We start from the raw sequence: 27,831 nt of genomic DNA on the forward strand, positions 1-27,831 counted from the left end.
ACGTCAGGTGTTTGGTTTAAAAATGTAGCCTGGGATACTGCCAACCACTGCTCTTCAGCAACATGGTAGCAAGGGCTTTGTACAACCCATCTCTGGTTATTTTGTTTCTCATGGACTTTTGATTCTCCCTCATTATTTTGTTTTTCATGCACTTTAGATTCTCCTTTCCCCATAACGTGCAAAGGAATTAGTATACATTTGCAAATGTTTATACCAAAATTGAAACCTAGGAGTCATCACTAACCCTCTTCATTCTCACCCATCTACGAGCTATCATCAAGCCCTAATGCTTCTACTTCCCGAATCTCTGTCTAATCTACTTTCTCTCCATCCCCACTGCCATGCCCGAGCTGAGGCCTTCAGCATCTCATCTGGACTGTCACACTTACCTCTCAGCCAGTCTCTAGTCTCCTCCTTCCCTAATATATGTGTCAGCTTCCCAGAAACAGATCTAGCTGGATCACTGCCACGCTGCAAATCTTTCTGCAGCGCCTCACTCTCCACTGGACAAAAACCCAAAAACCAAATGTCTTCCAAGGAACAAGAGGTCTTGCAAAGCCTGGCCTCTACCAACTGCTGGTCTCATTTCTGCCCATTCCCCCCCATTCATCTCGACCCACCTCTATAGCAATGCTAATCTTCCTGTAACCCCTTTGGTGTGTGCTGGTATCCCTGCCCATAGGCTTGCCAGAGAGTCTCGCCCCCTTTCTTCTGCCTGAAGACCTAGTATCTCCCGTGTGAAGTTTTCCGGACCATCCCTCCACTATGAGACTTACCATTCAGGGTTACAATGAGTGTGGACATGTAACCTGCCTGACTGAAGCCCCCTCGAGGGCAGGGGCTATGCCTTAATTATCTTTGAATCTCGAGTGTCTGGCACAGTGCTAAACACAATAGTCCTCAAAAAAGTGTATGATATGAACTAAATTGATACACGTTTTTAAATACCAAAGAGAGAAAAAGCTTATTAAGTTTGGGCAAAAAAAAAAATAATAAGTTTCACAAGTGAAAATGATAAAGTAAAACATGAGAAGATGTAGCGATGTGAAAGTTACACATCAATGTGTTTTGGAGGGAGTCTCCCACTCCCATTTTGATCTTTTTCCTGAAAATGAGTGTTTATATATGTTTGACACAATGGAGGAGATTCAGTCTAAAATAGAGTTTTCTTGGTTTTACTGTGAGGCTGATCATTTTTTCCGTTCTCGGGTTTGCTTGCTCCTCACAAACTGACAAAAAGTAATCAACAGGAACAAACTAGCGTCCTTTGAGTTTGGTGTCTTGCAGATCCTTTTGTCAACAAAAATTGAGAACATTTCAAAGTGCTGCCATTAGTACATTCATTATTGAAATAGTACTTTAACATGCCAAAACACATTGTGAGCAAATTAAACTTCTAACTTTTTAAAAACCAAGCTGACAAAGTGAATGTTATATATATTCTCATCTCTCCCAAACCTTCCCCTTCAAAGCTGTTTTTTCCATTGTTTAATTTGTTAACTCTGTATTCTTTTCCCCCTTGCTCTTCTTGTTCTCTAGAAAATAAAACTGTCCACACACCAATCAACATGCTTGCCTTGTTAGGCTGGGGGCCAGGGCTCTGAGGACCAAAGCTCTGTCTGAAACAAGTTCTGGCCCAGGAGAAGGACCAGCCGCTGGGCAAGCCCAGGACAGGACAGCGAGCCAGGCTACCTACCTGTAGCCCACCTTGCGGGCATAGTGCAGGCAGTTCTCCTTTACGTGGGTCTGGAAGTAGGCAGAGCGACAGAGGGCCCCACACTCTGGACAGCAGTAAGGGGACTTGTGTGTGTGGATCCGCTGGTGGGCACAGAAACTGCACTGGTTGGGCAGCAGCATCTGGCACACCGGGCAAGTCTAGGAAAGAACACCAAGAAAGCAGTTCATGCAGGTGCCACGGGCCTGTGGATCTCCAAACAGGTGCCAGACGCTGCCTGGACACAGGTCTGAATAAGCCCTCCCCCAACCTCTCTCTCCCAACGCTTGGGTTACTTGGACACCCCACACCTCATTAAAAGTGTTAATACTGACACCCAAGCAATTAGCTCTCCCCTTATTCATCAGAGACAGATCTGACCCTGTTTTCCCGAAGAGTAGTCCTGCTCTAGGACGGTGTGTTTCTTCCCTCTCACTTAGTGGAGGACCAGCTTTTCCCTTCCAGAGGCCTAAGGCACTGCTTGAATCACAAGACCTTACTTCACTGCCAGACCTACCAGGGCCTCTCCCTGGATTGGCAGAGGTGGTTTCTACTCAACACCTCCAGTCAGATGGTTCACTGACTTCCAAAGGGGACCTGAGCCGACCTTGACTGGCTGCAGAAGTCCCCTAGGCGGACTGAGAGGTCTCACCAGTTTCCATTCCCTCAGCCCTGTCTGCCCACTCTGGGTGGGTGGGGGTACCCTAAGCCACAGCTGACCACATACACCCACAGAAAGGGCCAGAATAGGTGGCAGCTCCTTTGCTCCCAGCCCCAGGACAGAACCAAGGGAAGACAAGTCCTACAGCCAGACTCACTCAAGCGCTAATGGGCAGAGCCCAGCCAGCCAGAGGGGGGAGCAATGGGCTGAGATGGTGCCCGCATCTGGAGAAGCTCTGCTTAGTAAAGAGGATGCAACTGCACTGTCACTAAGGGGGGTCAGAGGAGTTGTGCAGAGGGACAAGTTGTGAGGCAGAACGAGAAAGGATCTCTGCCTTAATCAGCAAAATCCAGAATGTGGGGCCTCTACAGGACAAATAGATTGCAAGGAAAAAGACAGGGAGGGAAGGGGAACTTACAGATTTAAAGAGATTTAAAAGAAATTTTCAACAATTGCAATGTATGTATAGCACTTATTTGGATCCTGATTCAAGCAAGCCAAATGTAAAAACGAATGACAATCACAGACATTGAACCCTAACTTAATGACAATATTGGGATATTTGATACTTGAAACCAGTATTAAGATTTGATAATGAGAAATTAATTTCGAGATGTGATGATATCATGTCTATATCTGGGGGGAAACCCCTACCTTTTAGAGATGCATACTGAAATACTTACAGATAAGATGATGTTGGGATTTACTTAAAAATAATCCATTGGAGGGGAGGGGTAAGAAAATACATGGAACAAGATGGGCCATGAATTGGTAATTGTTAAAGAAGGGTTCATTATACCATTCTTTCCACTTTTATGCATGTTTGGGACATTCCATAATAAAGTGTTTGTTTTTCTGTTGTTGTTGTTGTTTTTCCCCCCTTCTTCCGCCTTCCCCCCCTCTCCGGTTCAAGCCGCTGTTTCTCAGTCTAGTTGTGTAGGACACAGCTCCCTGGCCCATGCTGGTGTTCTGAGCCTTGCGCTGAGGAAGTCAGTCATTGGTGGCAGCACACGGCAGCTCACGCCGACCAGCTCACGGCAGCCCAGCTCCAGCAAGAGCCGTTGTTCATGGCAACCTGGGCGTTAGGAGCACGGCACTCCAACCACCTGAGCCACCGGGCCAGCCCTAAGTGTTTTTTTTTTAAAAATATTACTTTAGGTACAGAATAGTAAATGAGCATGCCCTTTTGTGTAAATAAGAGAATATCACATACACACACACACATACACAAATATTTGCTTATATTTGCAAAAAAAGGAGCAATGGAGCAATAAACAAAAAGTGAACAAAAATCGCCTATGGGGAAGGAGGGAACAGGGCTAAAAGGACAGGGGTGGAAGCAAGACTTCTCTGAATGTTCCTTGTTATATGTCACTTTAACTTTGGAATCAAATGTTTTATACAACTTAAAAATACTCTGAAATTAAACTAAATAAACAAAAGTATTCCCTAAAAATTGAAAACAGAAACAAGTAACCTAACTATATATGAAGTAACTATATATCAACCATGTAGAGAAAAGAATTACTCCCCGTGACCTTTCAAACACAGCATTTTGACCTATACATCCTTAATGTGATACATTCTAGGAAGAAATGCAAATACACCTTCAACTTTATGCAGCTGTCCTACTGTTACAAATAATATTCGTTTCGATACTTTGAAATTGGTGTGTGTGTCTGTGTGTGTGTGTGTGTGTGTGTGTGTGTGTGTAGTAGGAAAATCTTAGGAACCAAGATTTTCTGTATAAAATCCATACATAAAAACTCTATGATCTTACATTTGAATACCAATATAAACTCATGATCTTTCTTTCCTCTTTTTAAAAATGTATATTTCTTCGCTCTGGCCACTAGAGAGGCCTGGAAACAAAGCCATAGTAATGTGCATCTCCTGTGCCCAGAATGTGGCCTCTAAATACCATTCATCGCTAAAAGAAACCTGGAAAAATGGCTTATTCGAGCTTTAGCACAAGAAATGTGCCCAGGACATCTTGTTTAGGCTGAAAGTAAGGAAGCTTCTCAGGCTTCATGGGTTCACGTCAAACGCACACAGGAGTCAGCTTGAAGGGGCTCCTGTTGATCAAAGAGGGGATAACCTGAGCATCCAAAAGAGTGACTGGATACATAAACATTTTGAATATATAAAAATCAGTGAGTTCATCATAGCGCTACAATGAAAAATAATGGGGGGTGGGAGGGGGTCACCTGACACCTGGCTACTATCAAAAAACAAACAAAAAACAAAAAAACGAAATAGCAAATGTTGGTGAGGATGTGGTGAAACTGGAACCTTTGTTCACTGTTGGTGGGAATGTGAAATAGTGCAGTCACTGAGGAAACAGTACGGTGATTCCTCAAAAAATTAAATATAGAACTACCACATGATCCAGCAATTGTATTTTGGGGTGGTATATACTCAAAAGAATTGAAATCAGGGTCTTAAAAAGATGTGTGTACACCCGTGTTCATAGCAGCATTATTCACAAAACCCAAAAGGTGGAAGCAACCCACATCCATCAATGGATGAAGAGATAAATAAAATGTGTTCTGTACATACAATGGAATATTATTCAGCCTTAAAAAGGAAGGAAATTCTAACACATGTTACAACATGTATGAACCTTGAGGTCATCATGCCACGTGAAATTAGAGTCATCAAATTCATAGAAACAGGAAGCAGAATGGTGGTTGCCAGGGGCCAGAGGGAGGGGAATGGGGAGCTGCTGTCTAATGGGTCCAGAGTTTCAGTTTTGCAAGACGAAGAGTTCTGGAAATTGATTGCAAAAGAGTGTAAATGTGCTTAACGCTACTGAACTGTACACTAAAAAAATGATTAAGATGGTCCACTTTATGTGTATTTTACCGCGATTTTAAAAAATAATAGAAGAGGGACTCTTAAAACACTATTTGAGATTGTTAGGGCATCAACTCACTACTACTATGAAAACCGTTAACTAAGGAAAACAAATTATGACTCTATCCCATTTTCCAACATAAACTATATTTCAGGGTAACCAAACAGCCCTCATGGAAGAGGGAAAGATAATTTATACAGGATCCCAGCTAATAAACAAAAAGAAATAAAACAATTAGGAAAACACCTTTCTGCTGACTCGAGCAGTGATTATGAACAGATAGTAGAATCGTTGGGTAAAGATAGGCAACTTTACAAGGAAGGGACCAGAACACCACCAACCAGAAACCCTGCTAAGTTCAGCATCGCTAAACTGAGACAATCAAGCACTTTGCACCTCCCTGAAGTCATGAAATATGAGGAACACAGTCCTCCCCGCTCCTCAACACTGAGCCTGCATCTAATCAAGTGTTTATCACTAACTTCGAGTCCACAGATAAAAGATGGGATATAGAAAATCAAGTTAATTACATGAGGAAGTAATCCATCAAACCCAGAAGCATGCTGGAAAATCCTCAGGACCCAGTTTCTTCACCAAATCAGTGACAAAAAAAAAGGGGGGGGGGCGAGGGAAGGATGCCTATGGGGTGTAGTGGGATGAGGTACTGCTCTAGATGAGACGTTTAAAAGACTTAACAAACAAACGTAAAGTGTGGTCCAGGTTTGGATCCTGATTCAAAACAAGCCCAACTGTAAAAAAGACGATTTTTGACATGAATGGGAAAACTGGAATATGGACTTGTACTAGAAAATATTAAGGAATTGTTATTAATTTTGTTCAGTGTGATAATGACATTATAGTCAAATAAAAGTTTAAGAACAAGAAGAAAGTCTGTGCTGTCATCTGCACAGAGGATCTGCCATAGGATGGCTTGGAAAGCAAGAGGCAGGACCCCTCCAGCCACTGCAGAGGAAGGCAGACTCCCAGGGAGATGACAGACGCCCGAACGTGCTGTCCGGCAGTCCCTACCCTACAGTGCAGCCCCACCCAACCCGGCCACCCCTGTCCTGGACGTGGCCTGAAGCCAGGGAACCGTTTCGGGAAATCCAAGTCCAATAGCCATCCAGGCTAGGTTTTGATCCCAGAGCTCACATCTTAAACTTCCTCTGAGACTCAGAGGACACTTTTATCAGCAAGAGATTTTGAGGGATTAGAACGAGGCGGAGAAGCCTGACAGCCCTCCTGGGTATTCCCAACCTTCCTGCCTGGGGGGCCACCTTGTCCAGCTCCCACTCGAGGAGAGTGACACAGAGAAGATATAGGATGAGAAGGGAACCTCAACTCAGACCCTGCTCAGATTTTAGAAAGCAGGCGAGGAAGAGTGTGAGGAAAAAACCATAGGCCCAGGCCTCAGACCTCCACTGGCAATGGTCCTGATCCATGACTCAGGAAGCCAATCAGGACCAAGTCACCCATGCGGGCACAGCAAGAAGACCTGAGGAAAAGTGGTGGCCATACTCCACCTGACTCATCAGAAGGAAACCACAAACAGAAACAGAGAAGGTGGACATGACAGGCAACAGCAACCCTACGGCAACTTTTGGGGCTGCAGGAGCCACAGCGTCCCCCAAATTCCACCTCCCGTCTCTACCCTAACACTCCCAAGGCTGGCCTCACTCCCGACAATTCCCTGTTCCTCAAACAGCAAGTGGCACTTTCTACCTGCACACACTGCCTCTCCCCCTCTCCATCCACCCTCATCCCTTGCAGAGCCAACGCAAATGTCACGTGTGGCGTCACGGTGATTTAGTCCCCGAGGCACTCTGCCACAATGTTGATAAGCCTGTTTCAGCCCGGCTCTCAGTCTGCACACACTGCAGCTGCCTGGGTGGGGAGCCCTGCCCTGGCTGTGCCATCGTGAGCTCCAAAAGGAACTATGCAGTGCCCATCTACTGGCAGCCCTGTACTCAGCCCAGAGCCTCTGTGCACACAGTGGGCACTCTGTGCACATAGTGGGCACTCGGAGCACATGTGCAAAGCTCACCGGCCACCAGCAGGTGTGCAGGCCCCTGCTGCAGTAAAAAGCGCTGTTCTGCTTTCGTCCCAGGCCTCTGTAGCCCTGGCTGACGGAGGCTGGGTGGAAGGCAGGCTGGGCCAGGCCATGAAAAGACTCCTGGCACCTGAAGGAGGAAGAGAAGAGCCTCCTGGAGGCCTACTTCTTCACAAGACCTTGCTAACAGACAGTCACCGACACAGAGAGTGCCAAAGGGTATTTTCAGCACAGATGCCTTTTTTTAAAGAAAGCCAGATCTCATCAAGCATAACCAAGAATGGGAACAAGCAGATCAGCACAGCTGCTCTTCTAGAGTATTGCGAACAGGGATGACAGGAAGAGGCCCACATATCAGTCTGTTCTCCTTCCTTCCACATCAGCCCTGACACTGGCCCTATTGCAGTTTCCCCAAAGGATTCTGCACAAAGAGATGTGTCCTCTGTGAGCAGAATGTAGTAAATGCAGATTCTTAGAAGTACAGGCTGAGGCGGGGCAGTGTCGCACCTACCTCCGCCCCGAGCCCTTTGGGGACCCTGGAAGACTGCCCTGACACCTGCCAGAGACCAGGGCACCACCATCCAGGAGAGACCCAGCCCAGGCCTGACCCTGGGCCTGCACAGCCTACTAGAATGGGAACTCCATAAAGACCCTCACCAAATCGTCCGGGTCTCCCCTCAGTTGTTGGAAGGCCGCTTTTCCCAGTAAATACCAATATACCCAGTAAACACTACAGACTCAAGTGGGTCCCTAACCTGCAGGCTAGACATCGTCTTCTAAGATTCATAAGATGTCACCGCTGCCCTCATCCACGAGCTTTTTCGTCCCTGCCCAACGGGGAGCCCGTGTGAACCAAGGCCTGACAGCCACCACAGGAAGGGCCACTTACCAGCCCCTCGGTTTCCTCCGACGTCCGCTGGAAATGTGCAGCCATGACAGTGTGGTCACGTATCTGCTTATGACATTCCAGACACTTGATTCCGTGCCGGATGAGCCTCACCGGGTCTGGGTAGAGCGGCAACGCGGGAATGGTGGAGCTGCCACTGGCAGAGGTGGGGCCGTGCTTCGGAGAGGGAGGGGGGCCCGGCGCTGCGGGGGGGACGGGGTTCGCGGGGGCCGCGGGGGCGAACATCTGGTCCGCGGAGATGGGCTTGACGAGCAGCTGCGAGCACTGCATGACCAGCCCCTTGCTCTTGTGCTCGCGCGCGTGCCGCAGCAGGCTGCACTTGTTGAAGAAGACCAGCGTGTGTGCGCAGAGGGTGCACAGCACCTCGATGTGGACGCTGCGCCGGCCGTAGTGCTGGCTCAGGCTCTTCTCTAAGGCGAACGCGTCCCCGCACTCCAGGCAGCAGTAGCCACTGGCCGGCACGTGGATCCTGCTGTCGGCAGGCGGGCTGAGGTTTGGCGCGTACAGGGGCACGGGGTTGGAGCTGTGGAGGACCTTGTTGAAGACCTCCACCACCAGGGGCGGGGCCTTCTTCACCTGGTGAACCAGCGGCACCGACATCTGCGTGAGCTGTGGCTGGCTCCGCCTCTGCGCGGAGGACTTGGCCGTCACAGACGCCGCCACGCTGTGGGGCACCAGGTTCAGGTTGGCCAGGTGCACGGCTTTGGGAAGGAGGTTGGCAGGGGCCGGGCTGGCCGCCTGCAGGGTGGTGCTCTGCTGTTGCTTCTTGCTCACCTGTGACCCCGGGGCAGCCCCCTTGGGGACCCGGGACCCAGAGCTGCAGCTGGGAGACGAAGATTCACTGGCCTTCGTCAGGCTCTCCACCCCTTTCCTGTCACCCTGGGGGCTCCCTGAATTTGTGCTCCCCTCGGGAAAGTGCTCCACTGCAGGTAGGGCAGTGACCTCTTCCTCTGGCGCCTCGCTCGGCGCCTCGGCTATGGCGCTCCCTAGAGGTGACCCAACGGGGGACTTATTGGGATCATCCGGGTCTGGCAGGATCCTGGTGACAGTCCGTTTGATTTCCCCCGAGGATGTCTTAATGGTTTTGATTCTGACTTTGGGAATTGCTGGAGGGGAGCTGGCAGCCACAGAAGGGGAGCCTTTGCTGCTGCTGTCACTGCAGACGCTCCGAGGGCTGTCCGATGGCTTGCTACTTTTTCTACTGGCCTCCAGAGGGCTCCGGGGACTCTTTGGTGACTTGGGCATTTTGGGGCTGCCTTTGGAGCCCTCTTTAGTGGACCCCAAGGGGTCCTTTGTGTGGCCAGGCTGATCCTCCTTAGTGACACTGGCGACTCTTTTGGCCTGTAGGGCCACCAAGGCTGCAACACAAGAGGACAGCTTGGAATGAGCTGGCTTAAGACGCTGCCTCGGGGGGACAGACGAGCAGGCACCGAGCTCCGCTGTGAGCCCCTTGCCAGGGTGGCTGTTGAACTCCAAAGCTTCCCCAAAGAAGCGACTGGTGTCCAGCTCTTTGTGAGGATCCACCGCCTTCTGCCCCCCTCGCTCATGTTCCTGCTGACTCCCCAGGGGCAGGGGTTCCGGCTTGGGCTCGTTCTTACAGAAGTGGTCAAACATATTCAGCTCTGGGACTGGAAACCTAGTCAGAGCCTCCAGGACTGGGCCCCCGACAGGCCCACACCCCGGAGGGGGTGGGAAATAGCTCTCCGAGTGCTTGGGCTTCAGCCCACACCCGTTATCTTTGATGGCATCCTCGGGTTCCGGGCTGGAGATCGGACTGAACTGGTTAAAGGTCGGAAGCGGCTCTGACTTGGAAGGCTCCAGCTTGCCCGGGAAACTCCTGGCACTGTCTCCGTTCATGAAAGTGGAATCAAACTTCCCACAGTTGTGGCCCAGGCTGTGGGCATCTGGAGGCAGGTCCGAGCCCCGGAAGCCATTGTGGAGGAGGCTGGGAGTGATGTGGTCTTTCTCCGCCTCCAACGACTCCTGGCGGCTGGTGTTCTTGACAATGACACTCACGGCCGGCACATCTGCAGCTGCCCCCGCGTGAGACAAGGGCACACTGTCATCCATACACATGCCAGGAGGTTTGAGGGGACTCTCACTCTCCTCACTGGGGGTCTGGATGGCCTCCTTGGCATCGAGGCTGGTGGGGTCTGGGATGTCGAAGGCAGCCAGAAGGTCATCAAAATCTGGAGTTTTCATGTCCCCCATGGTGAGACGCTGGCAAGGGCTACAGGACAAACAGAGAACGGAATCAACACCATTGTCATCACACACTAATGCACACACACAGCCAGCACACTCATGCATAAACCCCCGTGCTATGGGAAGTCACGGGCCTGTGTTTTACCCCAATAGGTTTCCAAAATGCTGGGGACATAGGGGGAGGGGTGGAAAGAAAAGCTTATATGTAGTGAGAAGCCTGCCTGGCAGGCCCTAAACCTCGATACCTGGGAATTCCGGGCTGGTTGCAGAAGCCAAAAAGAGGTACCCTCCACTTGTCAGTGAAATCATCGCTCCATGGTCATAGGCACTAGCAAAAAATCAATCACTCTGCCCCTTAAGAAAAGTGCATGGCTCAGCACCTCCTTTCTTTAGAAAACTTCTGATTCATATATCTGAGTCAGCTATAAATTCTACTAATTTACTCGCTAGTATTCATCAAGTTTGTATAACTTTGGTTTTTTTGCTGCATGAAATTCAATCAAATTCACAAATGATTTGCTATTGCCAGGATTTAAGCTGTCTCATAAATACACTTTAAAAGCATATTATCCTCTAGGTGTTTTTCTCTCTAGTCAGCATCTACTTGATTACTTAATTTTCACCCTAAAACTGTTATCGGTTGGTGAATGGCAGGGTTACTCTCAAAGCACATAGTTACAAATTGGCCAGGGAACAGTTTTAGAGAAGCCCTAACTTTCATTTTAACTTAATACACAAAGAAAAGAAAATCCACTTGTTTCCTTCCTGATCTGGAGAAGCAGAGCTGCAGAACTACTACAGCACAGGAAACCCAAGGTCCTTCCTTTAGGAAATGACTACTACACTCTCTTAGTGAAACATGAAGCTGGCGGGCTCGAACTTGCCAGAAAGAGGAAGAAAGACCGACCACTTTCCTTGTTCAGCCTATAAATCCCACATGTGTTTCAGCACCCCAGAGTCTTACCTGCTTATGTATTCCTTATACCATATTTATACTGAAAACCTTCCTGGATGACACAACTCTTTTAGAAAGCAATACAGTTCCTGCAGAGAACCAGATAAGTGACAAATCCTTGGGTCCAGGAACCCCACTGCCAGACATATATCCTAAGAACAAAAGTTCCCAAAAGCTATATGCAAAGGTATACAGCATCATTAAAACAACACAACACACACACACACACACACACACACACACACACACACAATCTAACTGTCCAAGAACAGGGAATGGTTGACTGATAGACTACTATGCAGTCATTAAAAATCCTAATTATGCTAAGTGTCCTCCGACGGGTGATTGGATAAAGAAGATGGATATACAATGGAATACTACTCAGCTATAAAAAAGATGAAAGATTATCATTTCAACAACATGGATAGATCTTAAGAATACCACCCTAATTGAAGTAAGTCAGAAAAGGCCAAGAATCGTATGATTTCGCTCATATGTGGGATATAAAACAAAAAGCAACAAATGAACAAACTCATAGCTACAGACAGCAGAATGGTGGGTACCAGAGGGGCTGGGGGGGTGGGAGAGGACGAAGTAGGTAAAGGGGGTCAAATATATGGTGACAGAAGGAGACTAGACTTTGGGTGGTGAACACACAATGGAGTACACAGATGTCATAAAGTTTTACACCTGAAATTCGTGTAATGTTATTACTCAATGTTACCCCTATAAATTGAATTTTTTAAAAAATCCCAATTCTATAGTCTACATAGCAACGTGGGAAAGTACTAATAGTGTTAAGTTAAAAAAAACTAATATAAAATGCTGTCATATCAGACTGATTATAACAGTGTAAAACTAAATATGAATTTGAGCCAAGAATAAAAGAGAAAAATAAGTCTGCAGGGTGGTGGGATAACTGGTGGGTTATTTTTTCCACAAGTTTTTGTGCTGATAGACTGTTTTGATAATTTTTAAAAGGGAAAATAAAGAAAAAATACACTTAGAACCACAGGGGAGCAGGTGGCGTGGTAGAGGTGTATCTATTACCACCCCCAAGGGATCAACACGTTAGCAGGTTGTGTTTCTTGCCCCCCTCCCAGGCCCCTCCTAACAAAACACATCTGCCTACTTAAGAGTTCTCACAGAAAATGAAAAATACCCACCCCCATTGGGAAGATACCTAATTATGGAGGATTATAATACAGTGAAATGCCAATTATCTATCGTACTAAACATGGACTGGCCGACTATCTCACTGACACGAGATATAAAGTTTCTGAACAAATGATAGGAAGTGTTGGAGCCATAACCAAGGGGAATACACTGGATATCAGTGAGAGCATGTAGTGTCCCAATACCAAAGAAACAACAACAAAAAGAAAAGATGCGGGGAGGGAGGCAGAATAGATTGGGCTTCTTAAGGAGCCGGGGAAGCATGTGGGGGAGGAGCAGTGGAAGTTGGTGGCGTGTGTGGGGCCTAGCAGGGAGCATACCACTGTCTAACTTGAAGCAGAGATACTACATCAGAAGAAAATAATGTTCTCCACACAGAGAAATCTCGGGCATTGGCTCCAAAGGGTTAGGGGTGAGGTAAGGTATTTCTTGCTAGAAAAATGGTGTGGCAACTCCTCAGCAGCAGCAGGAAAAACCTTTATAACCGTTGGATTTTAAATAGGAAAGCTGACTCTTTTGAAAGCCAAAGATCCAGTCCTATTTTCTATTTAGCCCTAGTAAGGAAAAAACAAACAAACAGACAAACAAAACACCAGCAATCAATAACAGTGACTAAGGGACTCATGGTGTACCTGGGTGTTTATATTTCTTTAAGTCTTGCTCTAAAGTATCACACACTGATTATAAGTAGAAAATTAGAAACTAATCAAAATGTACTCTGTTATAAAAGCAGAGGGAGAAACTGTAAAGAAAGTCTACCAATAAAATCAGAGAAATGTAAATTAAAATAATGAGAAACCATTCTGGCTTACCAAATTGACCAAGGTTTTCAAAAACTAATAATCCTTAGTGCTGGCAGAGATGTGGTAAAGTAAGCATTTTTAAGATAGTATAAATTGATATAACCTATCTAAAAAGCAATTTAGCACAAAATTCTGTTTCAGATGCTCTCCTGACCCAGAGGGGTTTTCACCTCTCAGGCTTCAATCTCAATAGAGAACTACCGTAGTTTAAAACAGTACTATTTCTTGTAAAACAGCTGCAAAGCACCCTCCAACACTAATTTTATGTCAATCATGTCCCATGCCTTAACTTAGGTTTATTCATGGATGACATCCTCAGAGACGCCTCATTTTTAAGTAAAAAATGTTTCATAAAACCAGACACAAAAAGAGCAATTTAGCAATGAATACATAAGGCCCAATAATTCCACTTCCAGAAATTTATCCTAAGGAAAGAGATATGCACATGACAAGTATACCATTACAGGATTATTTATGACAAAATTATTTTCTAGTCAACTTAGATTGTTCCCTGAAGACACCACGTTGCATATCTCATCACAAAAGACCCAGAAAACACTAAGGACACCGGAAACAACATAAAACCTGTGACCCTGCCCTTGTCCAAAACCACTCCGTGTCCATGACTGAATGTGCTTCCCAGTTTGGGGTCCCCACATCCTAAGAAAGACACAGCAGTGCTGGAAAAGCTCCTGAGAAATGACTGAGTTATGCAGTAGACAAAGAGCTTTCTTATGAGAGCCTAAAGATTAGAACCCTGTTTCATTCTGCAGAGATGAAGAGTCAGAGGAAAGGGGAGTGTAACTGAAGTATGGTTTTGTTCACCAAACCTCAAAATACCAGAGAGGAGAGGGCAGCATTCTGAAGTTTGAAACAAAAGATGTAGACAAGTAAAAGATAACTTTATCCATCAGTCAGAATAGATACTGAAGTTGTTACAAGTAAAATATATACATGTAGAATGTCCACACTCATTCAAATTTAGAAACAAAAAAATAAATAAAAGGCTCTGAGGAACTAAGAACAAGGAGTTGTTCTTAGTTCTGAGCTTTCTTTCCCTCAGCTTTGAAGCCTTTGAATTTCAAAGTAACATTGAACGTGGTCATCTGTTTTTCTGAACAATATTAAGTTCAGTAACAGCAGGTTAATAAAAGTGCAGTGACAGGACATCAAGGGGGTGGAGGTACTCCAAATGCATTAAGAAAAATCTGATCTCTAGCCAGCATATTGTGTTTGAGACAAGGAAGCAAACAACGTGTCACAGATTTCTACAATGACAGTGAAAGCTGCACAGAGTGAAATCTCAGTGATTTAAGGAACACTGGGCTGGAAGACAACAAAAGCAAATTTCCTTGAATTTGCCATTGTTTGTTGGCTCAGGACTAGAAGGAAGGATGTGTGTATGTTTTACAACCTGTGGGTGAACTCTTTACCCTGCTCCCCCACATGGCTGAACATGGCTTACGTATTGATATACTCTGTGCTCATGGTTAAGGGTTTAAAAATGGGTAAATGAAAGTTACCCTCAGCTTTCTAGCATTGCAGGGGCATTAGAGCAAAGAATAACTCAAGTGTATGTACGTGTGTGTGTGTGTGTGTGTGTGTGTGTGTGTGTGTGTGTAGAGAGAGAGAGAGAGAGAGAGATTGATTGATTGAGGTTTTGTAGCAGAAGCTGGGAGCAGAAGGAAATGCTTGAGCTGGCTGCCAGGTAGGGGAGCTTCTTCTGTACCAGGGATGGAAGCTGGCAAGGACAAAGGGAATAAACAAGCAAGCGTGAGAGTGAGCCCTGCTCCCGTGTGTCTGGCAGGAGCTTCGGCCTGGACTCTGGCTGGAACGCTGATCAGAAACAGACTTCGTTTCCCTAGGTGGTACAGAAGGGAAAAACTTTAGCTGGATCAAAGGAAACAGAAAGAAGAGTCCTACATTCCTGGACCCAGGATGAAGCCCCTGGCTGGGAATGAAAGAGTTAAAAGAATAAGAAATTGGGAACCACAAGAACTGGCTTTCCCCCATGCTGTCACCAATTAACTGTGTGACAGCATAGGGAGGTTTAATACGACAGCAGGTCTTGGTTTACTATGTAAAATTAAACTAATTTGAAAGGATCTCTGAGTCCTTCAACAGGCTAGGCTGCAACAGTTGGTCAAATTAATCTAGAACTATTGGATTTCTACGTAAAATTAACTCCTAAAGTGGACACGCAGACACTTCACCTTATACATATCACGGCCTCCTGAAAGCACATCTGGAGCCTGCTCATAGATCTAAGTGACCCCAAGTCACAGATAATCTAAGTCAGTCAGTAGCCAAAGTTTCGCTTCAGGAGGCACCTCGTATTCTAATCATGAGCAAAACCAGCCCAAAGAGATTGTCAGGAGTCTATGAGAAAGCAGGTGCCCGTGAATGCGGGCGGAACAACAACACTCTTCATTGTCTTCCCTGTTTGGCCTTAGCCCCTCCCGCACACATTTGCCAGAACGGTGGCTGTAAAACATGGATCTGATCACAGAGATGTCCCTGTTCAAAACCCCCGTCACCTTCAGGACCAAGCTCAAGCTTTTCACTGGGCTCGGAGGATCCACTTCCATCGGGTCTCTGCCCATGTCTCCATCCACTTCCCAGGGTCCTCCTCATTCCCTGGTGGTTCTCTCAGACTTTGCTCACGCCTCTGTGCAAGGGCCCGAGCCACTCCTCCTGACTAGAGAGGAATCCCTGATACCCTACCCCCAGTGGCAACATAAATCTTCCTGAGAACTCCCCTTCCCCTCTAGCTTCTGCTCCAGGTCCCCCCTGGACACAGATGTGCTGCTTCCCTAAGCACGGCTGTCCTCTGCCCTCCTCCTCCCCCCTCCTCCACGGTGCACTTCCCACCCCGGGCTGGAATCCTGAGTTTTCTCATCAGTCTGTGAGCCTCTCCAAAGTTGGGGTCATGTCCTTTTACCTCTCTTTCCAAGCGCTAACACACCTGGCTGCCACTGCCCCTACCCCTCCCAGAACCGTTCCGCATGCATCGCCAAACCTCTGGCTGACGTACTTGCCCTTGTCCCCTTCCAGGCCATTCCATCCCACCAAAAACCCCACTTCCCAACAGTACCCCACAGAGTGATACTGCAAGCATTCTGACAAGACTCACAGGCTGTCAGAGCTGGAGGGGGCCTCGGGAGTTCTTAGGTCCAGTGGCTTCCAAATGCCCGTCCGCCGACTGCTGCTGGACTGACTGCAAAAAAAAATAACATGGGAGTGACTTTAAAACACAGAATCTCCGCTCCCACCACGGAAATTCTGATTCGGTAGGTCTGGGATGGATCCTTGCATTTTTATAATGCCTCCCAGTTGATCCTAGTGCACTGGGCTAGTTCAACCTCTGCATCGTATACGCAGAGAACTCGGGCTCAGAAAGGGAGCATCACCCAACGTTTACCAGATGCCCAGACTGATGCCTGGCATAGAGGGCACAGAGGGAAGGACAAGACCTTGCTCAGGAGTACCCACACACAGCCCACTCAAACGCCCGGCAGCCACAGCTCTGTGGTACCCCTGAAGGGCTCGCCCGGGGCCCAGGCGCCCAACAGGCCAGGAAGGGCTAAGGCTTCCTCTGCCTGCCCCCATCACAAGCCTGGTCCTTCTCTCACTTATTCCTCCTCACGGCATAATTTTCTACCTTTACTGCAGCTATTTCGGCAAAATGTTCTCTCTCCTGCTATTTCGGAAGCCCCTCTATGGGCACCTGCTAAGTTATTACTTAGCATCCCCTCACTTCTACACGTGAATTTCTACTTGGATGGGTATCCCAAACCGAATACGGCCAAAATCTAACCCTTGATTTCCTCCCAGAATCCCTCATTTCAGGAACTGACAACTCCACCCTTGCAGTGGCTTAGGCCAAAACCCTGGCATCCTTAAGTTCTCCCTCCTCTGTTCTCTCCACCTGACGCACATGCAAACCCTGTGAACTGCTTCCTCAAACTACATCCACACGAGCCGTTGCTCACCACCTGTGCCGTCGTCCTCTCTTCCCTGGGTTCCCGCAAAAGCCTGCTGACTGGTCTGCTTGCTCCACTCTTCCTTTTACTATCCCTTCTACACATAGCAGCCCGAGTGCTGCCTTTAAACACCCACCAAGTCACATCACTCCTGTCCTCGAGCCCCCCCACGCTGACCCATGACAGAGGGAAACCCAGGCTTCACCAGGGCCACCTGGCGGGGATGATCTAACGCCCCCTCCTCCCGTCTCTGTCACCCTGGCTGCCCCAGGCGTGCACTGGCCTCCTTGCGGCTCCTCAGGCACGCTGGGCCCGTTCCTGCTCAGAGCTTCCGCATCACTATTCCCGCTGCTTGGAATGTTCTTTCCCTCAGATCCCCATGGACTCACTCCTCTTCTCCTTCGGCTCTTTACTCAAATATCACTTTGTCAAGGAGGCTTCCCTGATCACTGCACATAAGACACCAATCCCCACCCTCACCATCGATCTCTGTCCCTTTAGCCTGTTTTATTTTTCTTCACAGCGCTGACTACCACCCGACTTATTACATAATTGCTCGTATCTTTATTGTCTGCTTTTAAGCTCCAGTGTCTTTACTTGAAAGGAACCCACCATCAGAAAGGGAGAGTGAGATGACTGGATTATCTGTGCAGAATTAAGACTGTTCTAGAAGAGTCACAGATTCCTAAGTAGGTTTATTATCCCTCAAGTAACTGGCAAATTTGCAACATTAACTGCATTTAGCTTTTAAAAACTTGCCTTAAATAGGGAGACCTTGAGTAGTGATGGGACTTTGCCAGTGGGGAGGGGTCTACCTGAAGTAGCTCTTGGCTGTGAATCCCGGGCTCCTGCAGGCTGATTAAGTTAAATATTTTATCGGTGGAAAGTACCTCCTGGCCAATGTCCCCACAATAAGGTCATCTGTCTTGAGGATGGGATCAGTGTGACACCAATGGAGAGGGAAGGCTAGCTCTGAAAACCACAGAAAGAAAGAGGAGGGCAGAGGGTGGTCTTGAGTCTTAAGAAAAGGGGACACAATTCTGTGAATAGACTAAAAACCACTGAATTGTGCACTTTAAAAGGGTGAATTGTCTGCCATGTGAAATATATCTCAATAGAGCTGTTATGGTTTTAAAAAGATAAAGAGGAGGAAAGGGGGACGGTACTGGAGGGAGCTGAAACTCTACAGGACTGTACAGCCGGCCGACATGCTACACGTGGGAACTACAGGCAACAAACACACTTTAAACAGAGCTAAGACCCGCGATAAAACCGATACTCTGAGACTGGGGCCCCCCATACCTTTCATTACTGGCAAATCTCTCAGCACTAACTGGGCACTGAACTTTGTTAGAAGGGAACAGGACCCGGAGACTGAGAAAAAAAAGGGGGACAGGACACCTCTAGTTCACACATTATCCTCGAGGAGCCCCTCCCACTGAATTAGTAAAAGCATCACCTCTTGGTGGTGGGGACGCTCAAATCAAAGCTGGAAGCCAGTAGCCTCGGACCTGCTGGGGGCCAAGCCTCCACTCTCTGAGCAAAGGACCCGGGGAAAGAGAAGGTGGTCAGCTCACAGGACCACTCCTGCCCTTCTCTGGTTCCCATGTGTTTGGTGGTTGCAACTGGCCTCCAGTCTCATCTACCACAGGCAAACGCCAGGCCCGAAGATAGCAAAATCAAAAGGTTTGAGGGGACACAAGGGACAAGCTGCAGTCTTGGGGTGCCTCTGCAGTTACCTTAGATGACCACGGGAGTTGAGGAGCTGATGAATCAAGGGCCTGGTGAAGTTTCTCCCCCAGGGGTTCTGTCTCTCACTCCTTCTCTTTTTCTGTCTTCCTCAAACCTACACACACACACACACACACACACACACACTCTCTCTCTCTCTCTCTCTCTCTCTCTCTCTCTCTCTCTCTCTCTCTCTCGCTGTTTCTCTGTCTCTCTCTCTCTTCTCCTTCCTGGCCCTCTCTGGCCCCCATCCCTTCCTCCACGCCCCTCCCTTCTCTCTCTCATGCTCGTCCTCACCTTCCTCTTCCTCCCTCTTCTCTCCTTCCCCTCTCAGCAGAGATGAGGGTGGGCTCTTTCATGATGGCTGGTCAGGCAGCAGCCTTGGGCAGGAAAGCAGGGCCCCAGCCAAGGCAGCCTTTCACCAACAACCCAGAATGGCAACAGCTGCCACATCTGAGGGTCTACATGTGTGCCCTCGACAGCCCTGGTGACCCAGGGGAACGATAGGGAATGATGTGTCCAAAGGAACATCCCTGTGTGCCCTTCTCCCATCAGACAAAATGCAATACGGTTTTTAAGACACACAGTGAAATGTTTACAGATAAAATGAAGTGATGTCTGAGATTTACCTCAAAATAACACAGGGCAAGAAGAAGAGAGCAGGGAGGGAGTATATAAATGAAACAAGATTGGCCACAAATCGACTAACTGCTGTCCTGGGTGAGGAGGTTTATCATATTATTTTCTCTGTATCTGGACGTTTCAGCACAAAAGGCACCAGACCGCTATGGAGTGGACTCCATGGATCCACGGTCACACCCATTAGAACGCTATTATCTTCCAAAAGAAAAGAACAAAACAGAAGACAACAAGTGTCGGCGAGGACGTGGAGAAACTGGAATAATCCCTGTTCATTGCCGGTGGGAGTATAAATGGTGCAGACAGTGTGGAAAACAGTATGCTGGTTCCTCAGAAAAATTAAACATAAAATTCCCATAGGATCCAGCAAGTCCACTTCTAACTATAGGCCCAAAAGAACTGAAAGCAGGATCTCAGGGTATTTGTACACCCATGTCCACAGCAGCACTATTCACCACAGCTGAAAGGTGGAAGCCACCCAAGTGGCCATGACAGAGGCGTGGGTAAACACGATGTGCTGTAAACATACGATGGAGTAGCATTCAGCCTTAAAAAGAAATACAGTCCTGAGACCTGCTACCACATGGACGGACCGGGAGGACACTATGCTCCGTGACATAAGCCAGACACGAAAGGACCAATCCTGCGCCATGCCACTGCTATGAGGCACCTGGAATGGTCAAACTCATAGAAACGGTAAGCAGAATGGCGGTGGCCAGGCGCTGGGGGAGCAGGGAATGGGGATTTAGTGTTTAACGGGCAAAGGGTTTCTGTTGGGGAAGATGCAAAGGTTATGGAGATGGATGGTGGTGATGATTTCCCAACAGTGGGAATGTACTTAATGTCACAACATGGAAAAATGGTTAAAATGGTCCATTTTGTTATGTATATTTTACCACAATTTTAAAAAATAATAACTACCAAGGAACAACAACAACAAAATAACTTGCATCCGAAGTCTCAGCTCTTCACGCCAGCTCAGGTCATCATACCTCAGCGAGAGTCTCAAAACAAGGGTGTGGTGAGTGTTGCTGCGGGTGCAGAGCAGTGGAGAAAGGACTGACTTCCACCGAGGCACATGGCCTAGTGTCCAAACACCACCTAAGGAAAGGGAAAAAAAAGTGTTTAATAGGCCTGAAGACAAAGGTGTAAGTTAATAATAATAATAAAGTGTAAGACAGACCCTGAGAAAAATCTCCAACAGAAGTTCAATGCAGGCCTCAAATACAGTCAAAGACAAAACTTGTCCCAGCCAGACCTTTCTCACCGCGTGCCGGTTCTGAGTACAGACTCAACCTCAATTCCAGTTCCAGTTCTACTACTTTGTGTCCCCATATGTAACATGGGTGTTCCAGGGATGAAATGAGTTGATATTTGACAAGCTCTTACAACACTGCCTTAAACAGAGCAATCACGTGTTTGTTAAGTATTATGCCACCAACCTCAGTGGCCAGCAAGCTTTACTTCATAATTTCTCAGAAGGCGCCAGCCGTCTGCTGAATCCCTACACGTCGGGCTGCCTGGCAGCAGGCACAGGGGACAGGGACAAGGTAAGTGCGGGCCAATGACCTTTCCACACAGCTCGGAGGCCTGCGGAAGCAGAGGAGGCACGGGGCCAGGTAAGTGGGAGAAAGTCACAGGTATGAAGAGGCAGAGTAGGGACAGCACTGAGCAGGAGAGGAGAACGAGAAGACGAGTGAAAAGTTGGCAGAGCCCACTTTTAAAACTAGGTGGTCCCCACTCTACCTATGCATGAGAATCACCTCAGGCACTTTGGAAACTGCTAGAACTTGGCCACAAGCCACAAGATTCCAATTTAATTGCCCAGTGAGGGGACACGGGTTAACGATCCATCAGGTACCCACAAATGACAGAATAAAAAGCTTCATTTCTAATTCTGCTCACTCACTCTCTCACCCTGCATTCCCTCACTTAACTTCATTTTTATTTTAACTTTGACAGACTAGTGTTTACTTTGGATGCTAAGGAGGGCTACAGACAATATTAATGGAAAAATCTAGAAGGGAATGAAACTCATTATCCCAATTCTACAGAAGAGAAATAGAGAAAACTTTTTTTTCCTGAAATTTTTCCTATTCGGACCTTCACATTTCAAAATGTAAACTAACAAGCAGGTACCACGCTATCCAAAGGAGGACGAAAGTCAGAGACCGGGGGACAGGGCAGGGGTGTCTCGGGTCTGATGTCCCGAATTCGTTCTGAGCCTCTCCGATGAGCGGCCTGGTCATTTCTTCCAGGTTAACCTTGGTTTCTGTGGCCACTGGGTTCTTCTGGGTTATTCAGCCCACTTCTTGTTCCCAGTAACACAGCTTGGCTACAGAGAGGGGCTGGCACACCTGAGTTAGGCCTCACTGACCCTGGCCGGCTGCGTCTGCGAGGTCACCCGATTCTGCCAGGTCACATCCGCACACGCGGATTTATAGGAGCTTTAAAGTTTATAAAACACCATTCCCACGCCACAAGGAACTCGCCAGTGGGTGGCAGCGCTCAGGTTCTGTCTGCCTGCGTCCAAGGTCCGAGCGGCCCTTCCACTCAGAACTCTGAACTGGGAGGTCACGTTTCCCATTGCCCAACACCCTCACCTTCCCGGGGTTCCACTGTCTGCAGCACACATTTCCCTTCAGTTTGGTACAAAGACAGTCACTACAGCCTTTGCCACGAGTATGACAAAAGAGCAAGAGTAGAAAACAGTGTCCTGGAACATTCTTCTCGATTACAGGTTCTTCCAACACCAGAAAAATTAAGAACTGTCAGAGCCAAAGAGACCCTAGGAAACCATTTAATTTAAGTCACTGACTCCACAGCAAGGAAACCAGAGGGGTGAGGTAATCAAAGCCGATAAAGTACATAAACTGAAAAGTGTCATTACTGTGAAAGACCCTGTTATTCCTGGCAAGGGGATGGGCCCGGCCTCAGCCGTCCCCGAGGGGTTGAAGGCTCCTACTCGCAGGTACCCACCCACATCTCTGCCTCAGGCACCAGGCAGAGGCTTAGGTACCCCTCAGATGGCTGAGTCTGGGCCTGGATGCACGTCAGAAACATCTGGGGAGCAATACTGATGCCTCACCCCACCTCTGACCAATTTTTTCAGAATCTTCAGGGGAGGGGGGCAGGCATGTTAACACACAGGTGACTGAGGTCTGGGGTTGAAAAACCACTGTCTTTAGACCAGGGACCACTGGCCTCAAAAATCTCCCAAAAAGTTAAAACAACGCAGACTTGTGGGCCCACCTGGAGACTGACTCAGGAGTGGATTCAGGGCCCCAGGAATCTGAAGCTGTGACAGTTCCCCAGTGGTTAGGGAACAGGGCATGCAGTGCGTCCCAGCACACACACCGGTGTTCCCGGTGACCCTGGAGTCCTGGGTGGCCAAGCAGCTGGCCTGGGAAAGGCTCCCAACTGATGAGTCACAGGCGGATGCCCACTCTGAGCTGAGAGCCGCTGCACAAGCCTCACGGCTGCCAATCACCAGCAGCCAGGGCAATCCTCCCCCAAAGAGGTGGAGCCCACTGTGCTCTGCACGGTGCCCCAGGGCCCCCATCTCACGCAGGGCCCCACCACCACTTACAGGCTCAGTGGGATCACCCCGGCCTCCTCCTCCCACCTTCCCCTCTTCACTCCGGTCCGTTACACCGACTTGCTTGCTGTTCCTTAAACTCCTCTTGCTTTTCTCTCCACGTCGATGGCTCCTCCCTCAGGTATCTGCCTGGCTCCCTCGCACCACCCTCAGATCTCCGCTCAAATGTCTTTTTATCAGTGAGCCTTCTCTGACTTCCCTCCCCACCAAACCTCCCTGTCCTCCATTCCTGCTTTGTTTTCCTCCGTAATACTTTCCACCATCTCTCGTATTTTATATTTTACTTGTTTATGGTCTATACGCCCACACACACTAGAATAGGAGCTCCATAAAGGTAAGATTTTGTGTTTATTTTGTTCCCTGCTATATCCCCAATGCCTAGAATAGTGCCTAGCACATAGCAAGCACTCAAATATTTATTCTAGAAATGAATGCATCAGAAACACCAATCTCAAAACATAATTTATATCAAAAGCTCATAAAGAAACCGATTATACCAAAATCACTTCTCCACTGATCTCATCGAGGCAAAAAGCCTTTTTTAAAACAGGCTAGAAGCCTAATGAAACAGAAACCATTTAGGAATATTTCCAGTCAATTAATCCAAACCAAATGAGTTTGTGAGTCAAAGACAATTTGATCTGAGAAATACATAATTTTGGAGACAGAAAATGAGGGTGAAAGAAGGTGATCAAACACATGGATTTTCAGATGCCATCCTGACATTTGCAGGTTCAGAAGAAAGTCTGGGAGCACTGACAGCTCCTCTCGGATGGACCAGAAGAAACACACGGGCTCTTAGCCTGGGTCACAGTCCATGAATCTGACTGCACACTCACCACCAGACGCATGAACCCGAGGGGCACCCTTCCCTCCCTTTCTCCTACTTAGACTCCACCTGCTTCCAAAACTCATTTAAACTCTACCAGGTGGGGAGGCTGGAAACCTTTGCAAGGCAGCCACATAGGAGTTGGGGAGCGTCCCGCCACAACCAGTCCCGCTGATGTCGTCTGTCCCACTCCATGGCTCCATCCCTTTCCTCGTTCCCTCTTTCCTCGCCACCTCCAGTCTCTCTCCTCCGTCATCTGAAAACCGATCTTCCTTTCCTACAGCCTCCCACGTTGGCTCCAACCCTCGGACATGGCTTTTGAGAACCTCTGTAAGCTGGGCCTACCCTGCTCCCCGCTACCTATACATTTCAGCAGTCTATCGTTGGGTATAAAATTACGAGGGGTTTGTTTTCTTCTTGAATGTTCCCAAAATTTCTAAACTGAGCATATATTATTTTTTCACTGAAGGAAAAAACAATCGTCCCAACCCTTTAGGACTTGGACTTGGCCCAAAGTCCCCCACCAGTGCTTGACCACACTGTCCCCTGTGCTCCCGCCAGGAGCTCCACGGTGGCCCAGAGTCAGCAGTGAGGCGGGCTGTCAGCAGTGAGGCGGGCTAGCAGCACCTGCCTGACGTGCATGCGAGTTTCCCTCACTGCCGCCCTGCAGGAAAGTGTCCCTTCGGACACTCTTACCCCCAAGTGCCTGCCCGGGTGCCAGTCTTTCTCTCAGTTGACGTAATTAATTCCTGGTAATTAAAGCTACTGTTTGCTGATGAACTGCTAAGAGTCTGACCCCTCCTGGGGGCATAAATATTTTAAAAGTGGACTCCAAATGGAAATGCAACAGGGTTGACTCAGAGGAATGGAGCTGTAATGGTGGCATGACAGGCACTGGGGCTCATATTTTGTGGGCAGGTGGCTACCTTCCCCTGAAGGGTTCAGGTGCTTAGAGAAGCAGTGTCAAGGGGAGACAGTGAAGCAATGGAAGATGAGATTACATCCTTGCCACCACCTCTCTCCTCCCAAATGGCCATTCAATCCATTTTGGGTACCAGAGAACGTTCCCCAGAGGTAACCGCAGCCATCTCAGGGGGTGACCTGTGTGAAAGTAACCACCACCCTCAGCAAGAAAGAAAGGCCCCCTTAAGACACTTCTGGTCTGGAAGCAAAGCGTTCTCTAATTGCTTTCAGTGGGGGAACCCTTGAGGGCAAAGTTCAGCTCACACGATTCCTTTATGCTTGTGGCGCAGCCAGCTCTGGGGAGGGCCCAGGGGGGATCTTTCCTAAGCAACTGGATTATGTGGATTATTGATCAGTGAGGGCTGCACAGGATCTCAAATATAAGCAAACATTCCAAGGTAGTATTAACCACACATCTAGTATTTGTAAAGACCTGAAGACGGGAAGCCTTAGTGAGGTAGCAGGCCGTAAGGCAGTTCTCACAACCTCGGCCAGTTCAGGCCAGGTCTGCTGAGTCTGGCTAACAAGGCAATGCAGCCCTGGCCCACACAGGCCAGAGCCTCGGCTGCGCCAAGCCCCGGAAGAGTCTGAACAGCTGCTTGCTGCACCCCCCGGGCTCTCTTCTCCTCTGAAAATGCCAAAGCCCGGCCTCAGTCAGAGGTGCCTGCAGGCCCTGGACTAGCCCTCAGAGGCTTGGCTTGCAGTTACAGGGGACACCTATCTTCCAGCCTCCTCCCTCTGGTCTCACTCTGCCCTTCGGCTGCTAAAGGATCAACCTCAACTTCAGGAACGGAATTGGTAGAACATACAATGCTGTCAAGGGCAGCAGACCTGGGGAGAAAAGCGGGGCCAGGCCCACTCCCTCCACTGGCCCACAGAGTGTGGTAACGGGCTCCTATGACCAAACACAAGGTAGGTATGAGGAAGGCAGCCCCCCTCACCTCTAGAACAGGATGAGCCCCCAGAACGGGGACATCCCAGGAATGCACAGGAGGCTCACACACAGGAACCCCTCCCTCTGGAGTGCCACGATCCCCAGGTTGTAATGCCAAGGTTTCTAGCATCCTCATATCCGCCCACAGGAGGCTCAGCGCTGTGGTCCACGGGAGACAGCCCTGGGCCACGCCTGAAAGGAGTGATTTCTTTAAGCACTTTTGTAAAAGCACTCTTACAGAAAACACCCAGCAAATGAAGCTAGAATCCAAGTCAGACTACTCAGCAGCTCCTCCCACCCAGAAGGGTGCAGCCCTGCTCTCTGGACTCAGAGCCTACCGCAGTCAGAAGTCCTAGCCTCAATCACCTGTCAGAAGAGCTGTGCCTACTGCACATCTAACCAGGCATCTTCTCTGAGATGTGCCCAAGGAGGGGTGACCACCTCCAGCAGCACACATCTTCTACAGGGACAAAGCTCGCGGCAGTTTGACTTTCTGTTTTAGGGAATTCAACGCTTGCCTCCAAAATGAAAATAGATATACTGGTTATATTTATTTTTGTTTGTTTTTGCAAAGGTGTCTTCTATAAGCTTGTAGAAAATGCAGATGGTAGGAAAAAAAAAAAAGAAAAAAGTAAACACCACCACAATCCCACCACTGGGACTCCTCAAAAACTTTTCAGATGGCTCCAGTAATTCTGAAGCTCTCACAAGCAGAAATGATAAAGTCACCGACCCCCTGCCCCCCACACACACTGATTAGAAGCCAGGAGTTCATCTGTTCAGCAGACGTGCTACATTTTTTTCCACTCAACATCGTGTGTGTGGCATCTTCCCACAGTCAATCACAAACATAGACTCCATCATCCTTTTCAACTCCTGCAGTGTGTTAATGAGAAAAGAGGGCCACCATTACCTCTTGATACAAAACCCTCAGAATCTGAAATGGAGAAGGTACAGGATTTACCGAAAGTCACACAGTGAACGAGGACAGCCAGTAGTGCTAACAGGTTTGAGAAATGACTCCGTGGTGACACCAAACTTGAAAGGTGTTCATTAACTTTTCTTTGAGTCATAAAAAGAATCGGCTATGTCATTTCAACACCTATACACACTTCCCCGCTGTCAAAGAAAAGCAAATGTTTGGATGGAGTAACACCCTGATCCCCTGGAAACACTTCTCAAAAGTAATTAGCTAATGGATATCACAGCCTACCCTCCCAGAGCACGAAGGGGAGGGCACTGGCCACGGTGTCCACACATGGGAAGGCACAGATGTGGGGACACGCAACTGCTCCAGCTCACCGACGTCAGCACTCAGAACTCTCCCCTCCTCAGGATGTTCCCATTTTTGTAGGAAAAGGAAAAGTTAAAACAAACTTACATGTAAAGATAGAGCTGGAGATAAAGGTCTAATACAAACATTGAATATTAAAATGGTGACAGCAGCTCCGGGTTGTAGGATTTACCAGTTAGTCTTATTTCCTTTGTATACTTATCGGTACTTCCTACATGTCCTACCATGTACATTCGTGGGTAGTTGATTTTATTGTTTTAAAAGAAAATCAATCCACAATCTAGGTTGGTCTATTTGGATTTAATTTTTTACTGTTAAAAAAAAAATACAGATTCGGGACTCTAGAGGGTCCACCCCTCTTTTCAGTGTTGCAGAAGCAGAAAGAGTGGAAAAGGAAGCTTAAACCTCATGAAGATTGCAATCCAACAGGAAAGCTTGCCATGCGTTACTGGGCTGTGAGTAGAGGGCAGGCATTACTACTTTCCTTTCTGTCTCCAATGTGTTGGGAAGATAAAGATTTTTGAATCAGTCT

At 48.0% G+C, this 27,831-nt stretch overlaps 1 protein-coding gene across 4 annotated transcripts in view; it reads right to left on the reverse strand.

The window, feature by feature from the left end:
- Positions 1-27,831, reverse strand: part of ZNF592 (zinc finger protein 592) — a 40,579-nt gene that overhangs the window by 8,716 nt on the left and 4,032 nt on the right. For 2 of the 4 annotated variants that reach the window (XM_033100122.1, XM_033100123.1), the window contains exons 2-5: positions 20,674-20,782; positions 16,462-16,545; positions 8,172-10,419; positions 1,697-1,875 (exon numbers count right to left, since the gene is read on the reverse strand). In XM_033100122.1, coding sequence (XP_032956013.1) covers positions 1,697-1,875; positions 8,172-10,400 — 2,408 coding nt within the window. In that variant the 5' untranslated portion in view covers positions 10,401-10,419; positions 16,462-16,545; positions 20,674-20,782. Of the gene's footprint in view, positions 1-1,696; positions 1,876-8,171; positions 10,420-16,461; positions 16,546-18,126; positions 18,177-20,602; positions 20,624-20,673; positions 20,783-27,831 lie in introns of those variants that run through there. The other 2 variants (XM_033100125.1, XM_033100124.1) reach the window with 2 other exon arrangements.

The sequence above is a fragment of the Rhinolophus ferrumequinum genome, chromosome 28 (assembly GCF_004115265.2).
Source record: "Rhinolophus ferrumequinum isolate MPI-CBG mRhiFer1 chromosome 28, mRhiFer1_v1.p, whole genome shotgun sequence".
In the NCBI taxonomy this organism is placed as follows: Eukaryota; Metazoa; Chordata; class Mammalia; order Chiroptera; family Rhinolophidae; genus Rhinolophus; species Rhinolophus ferrumequinum.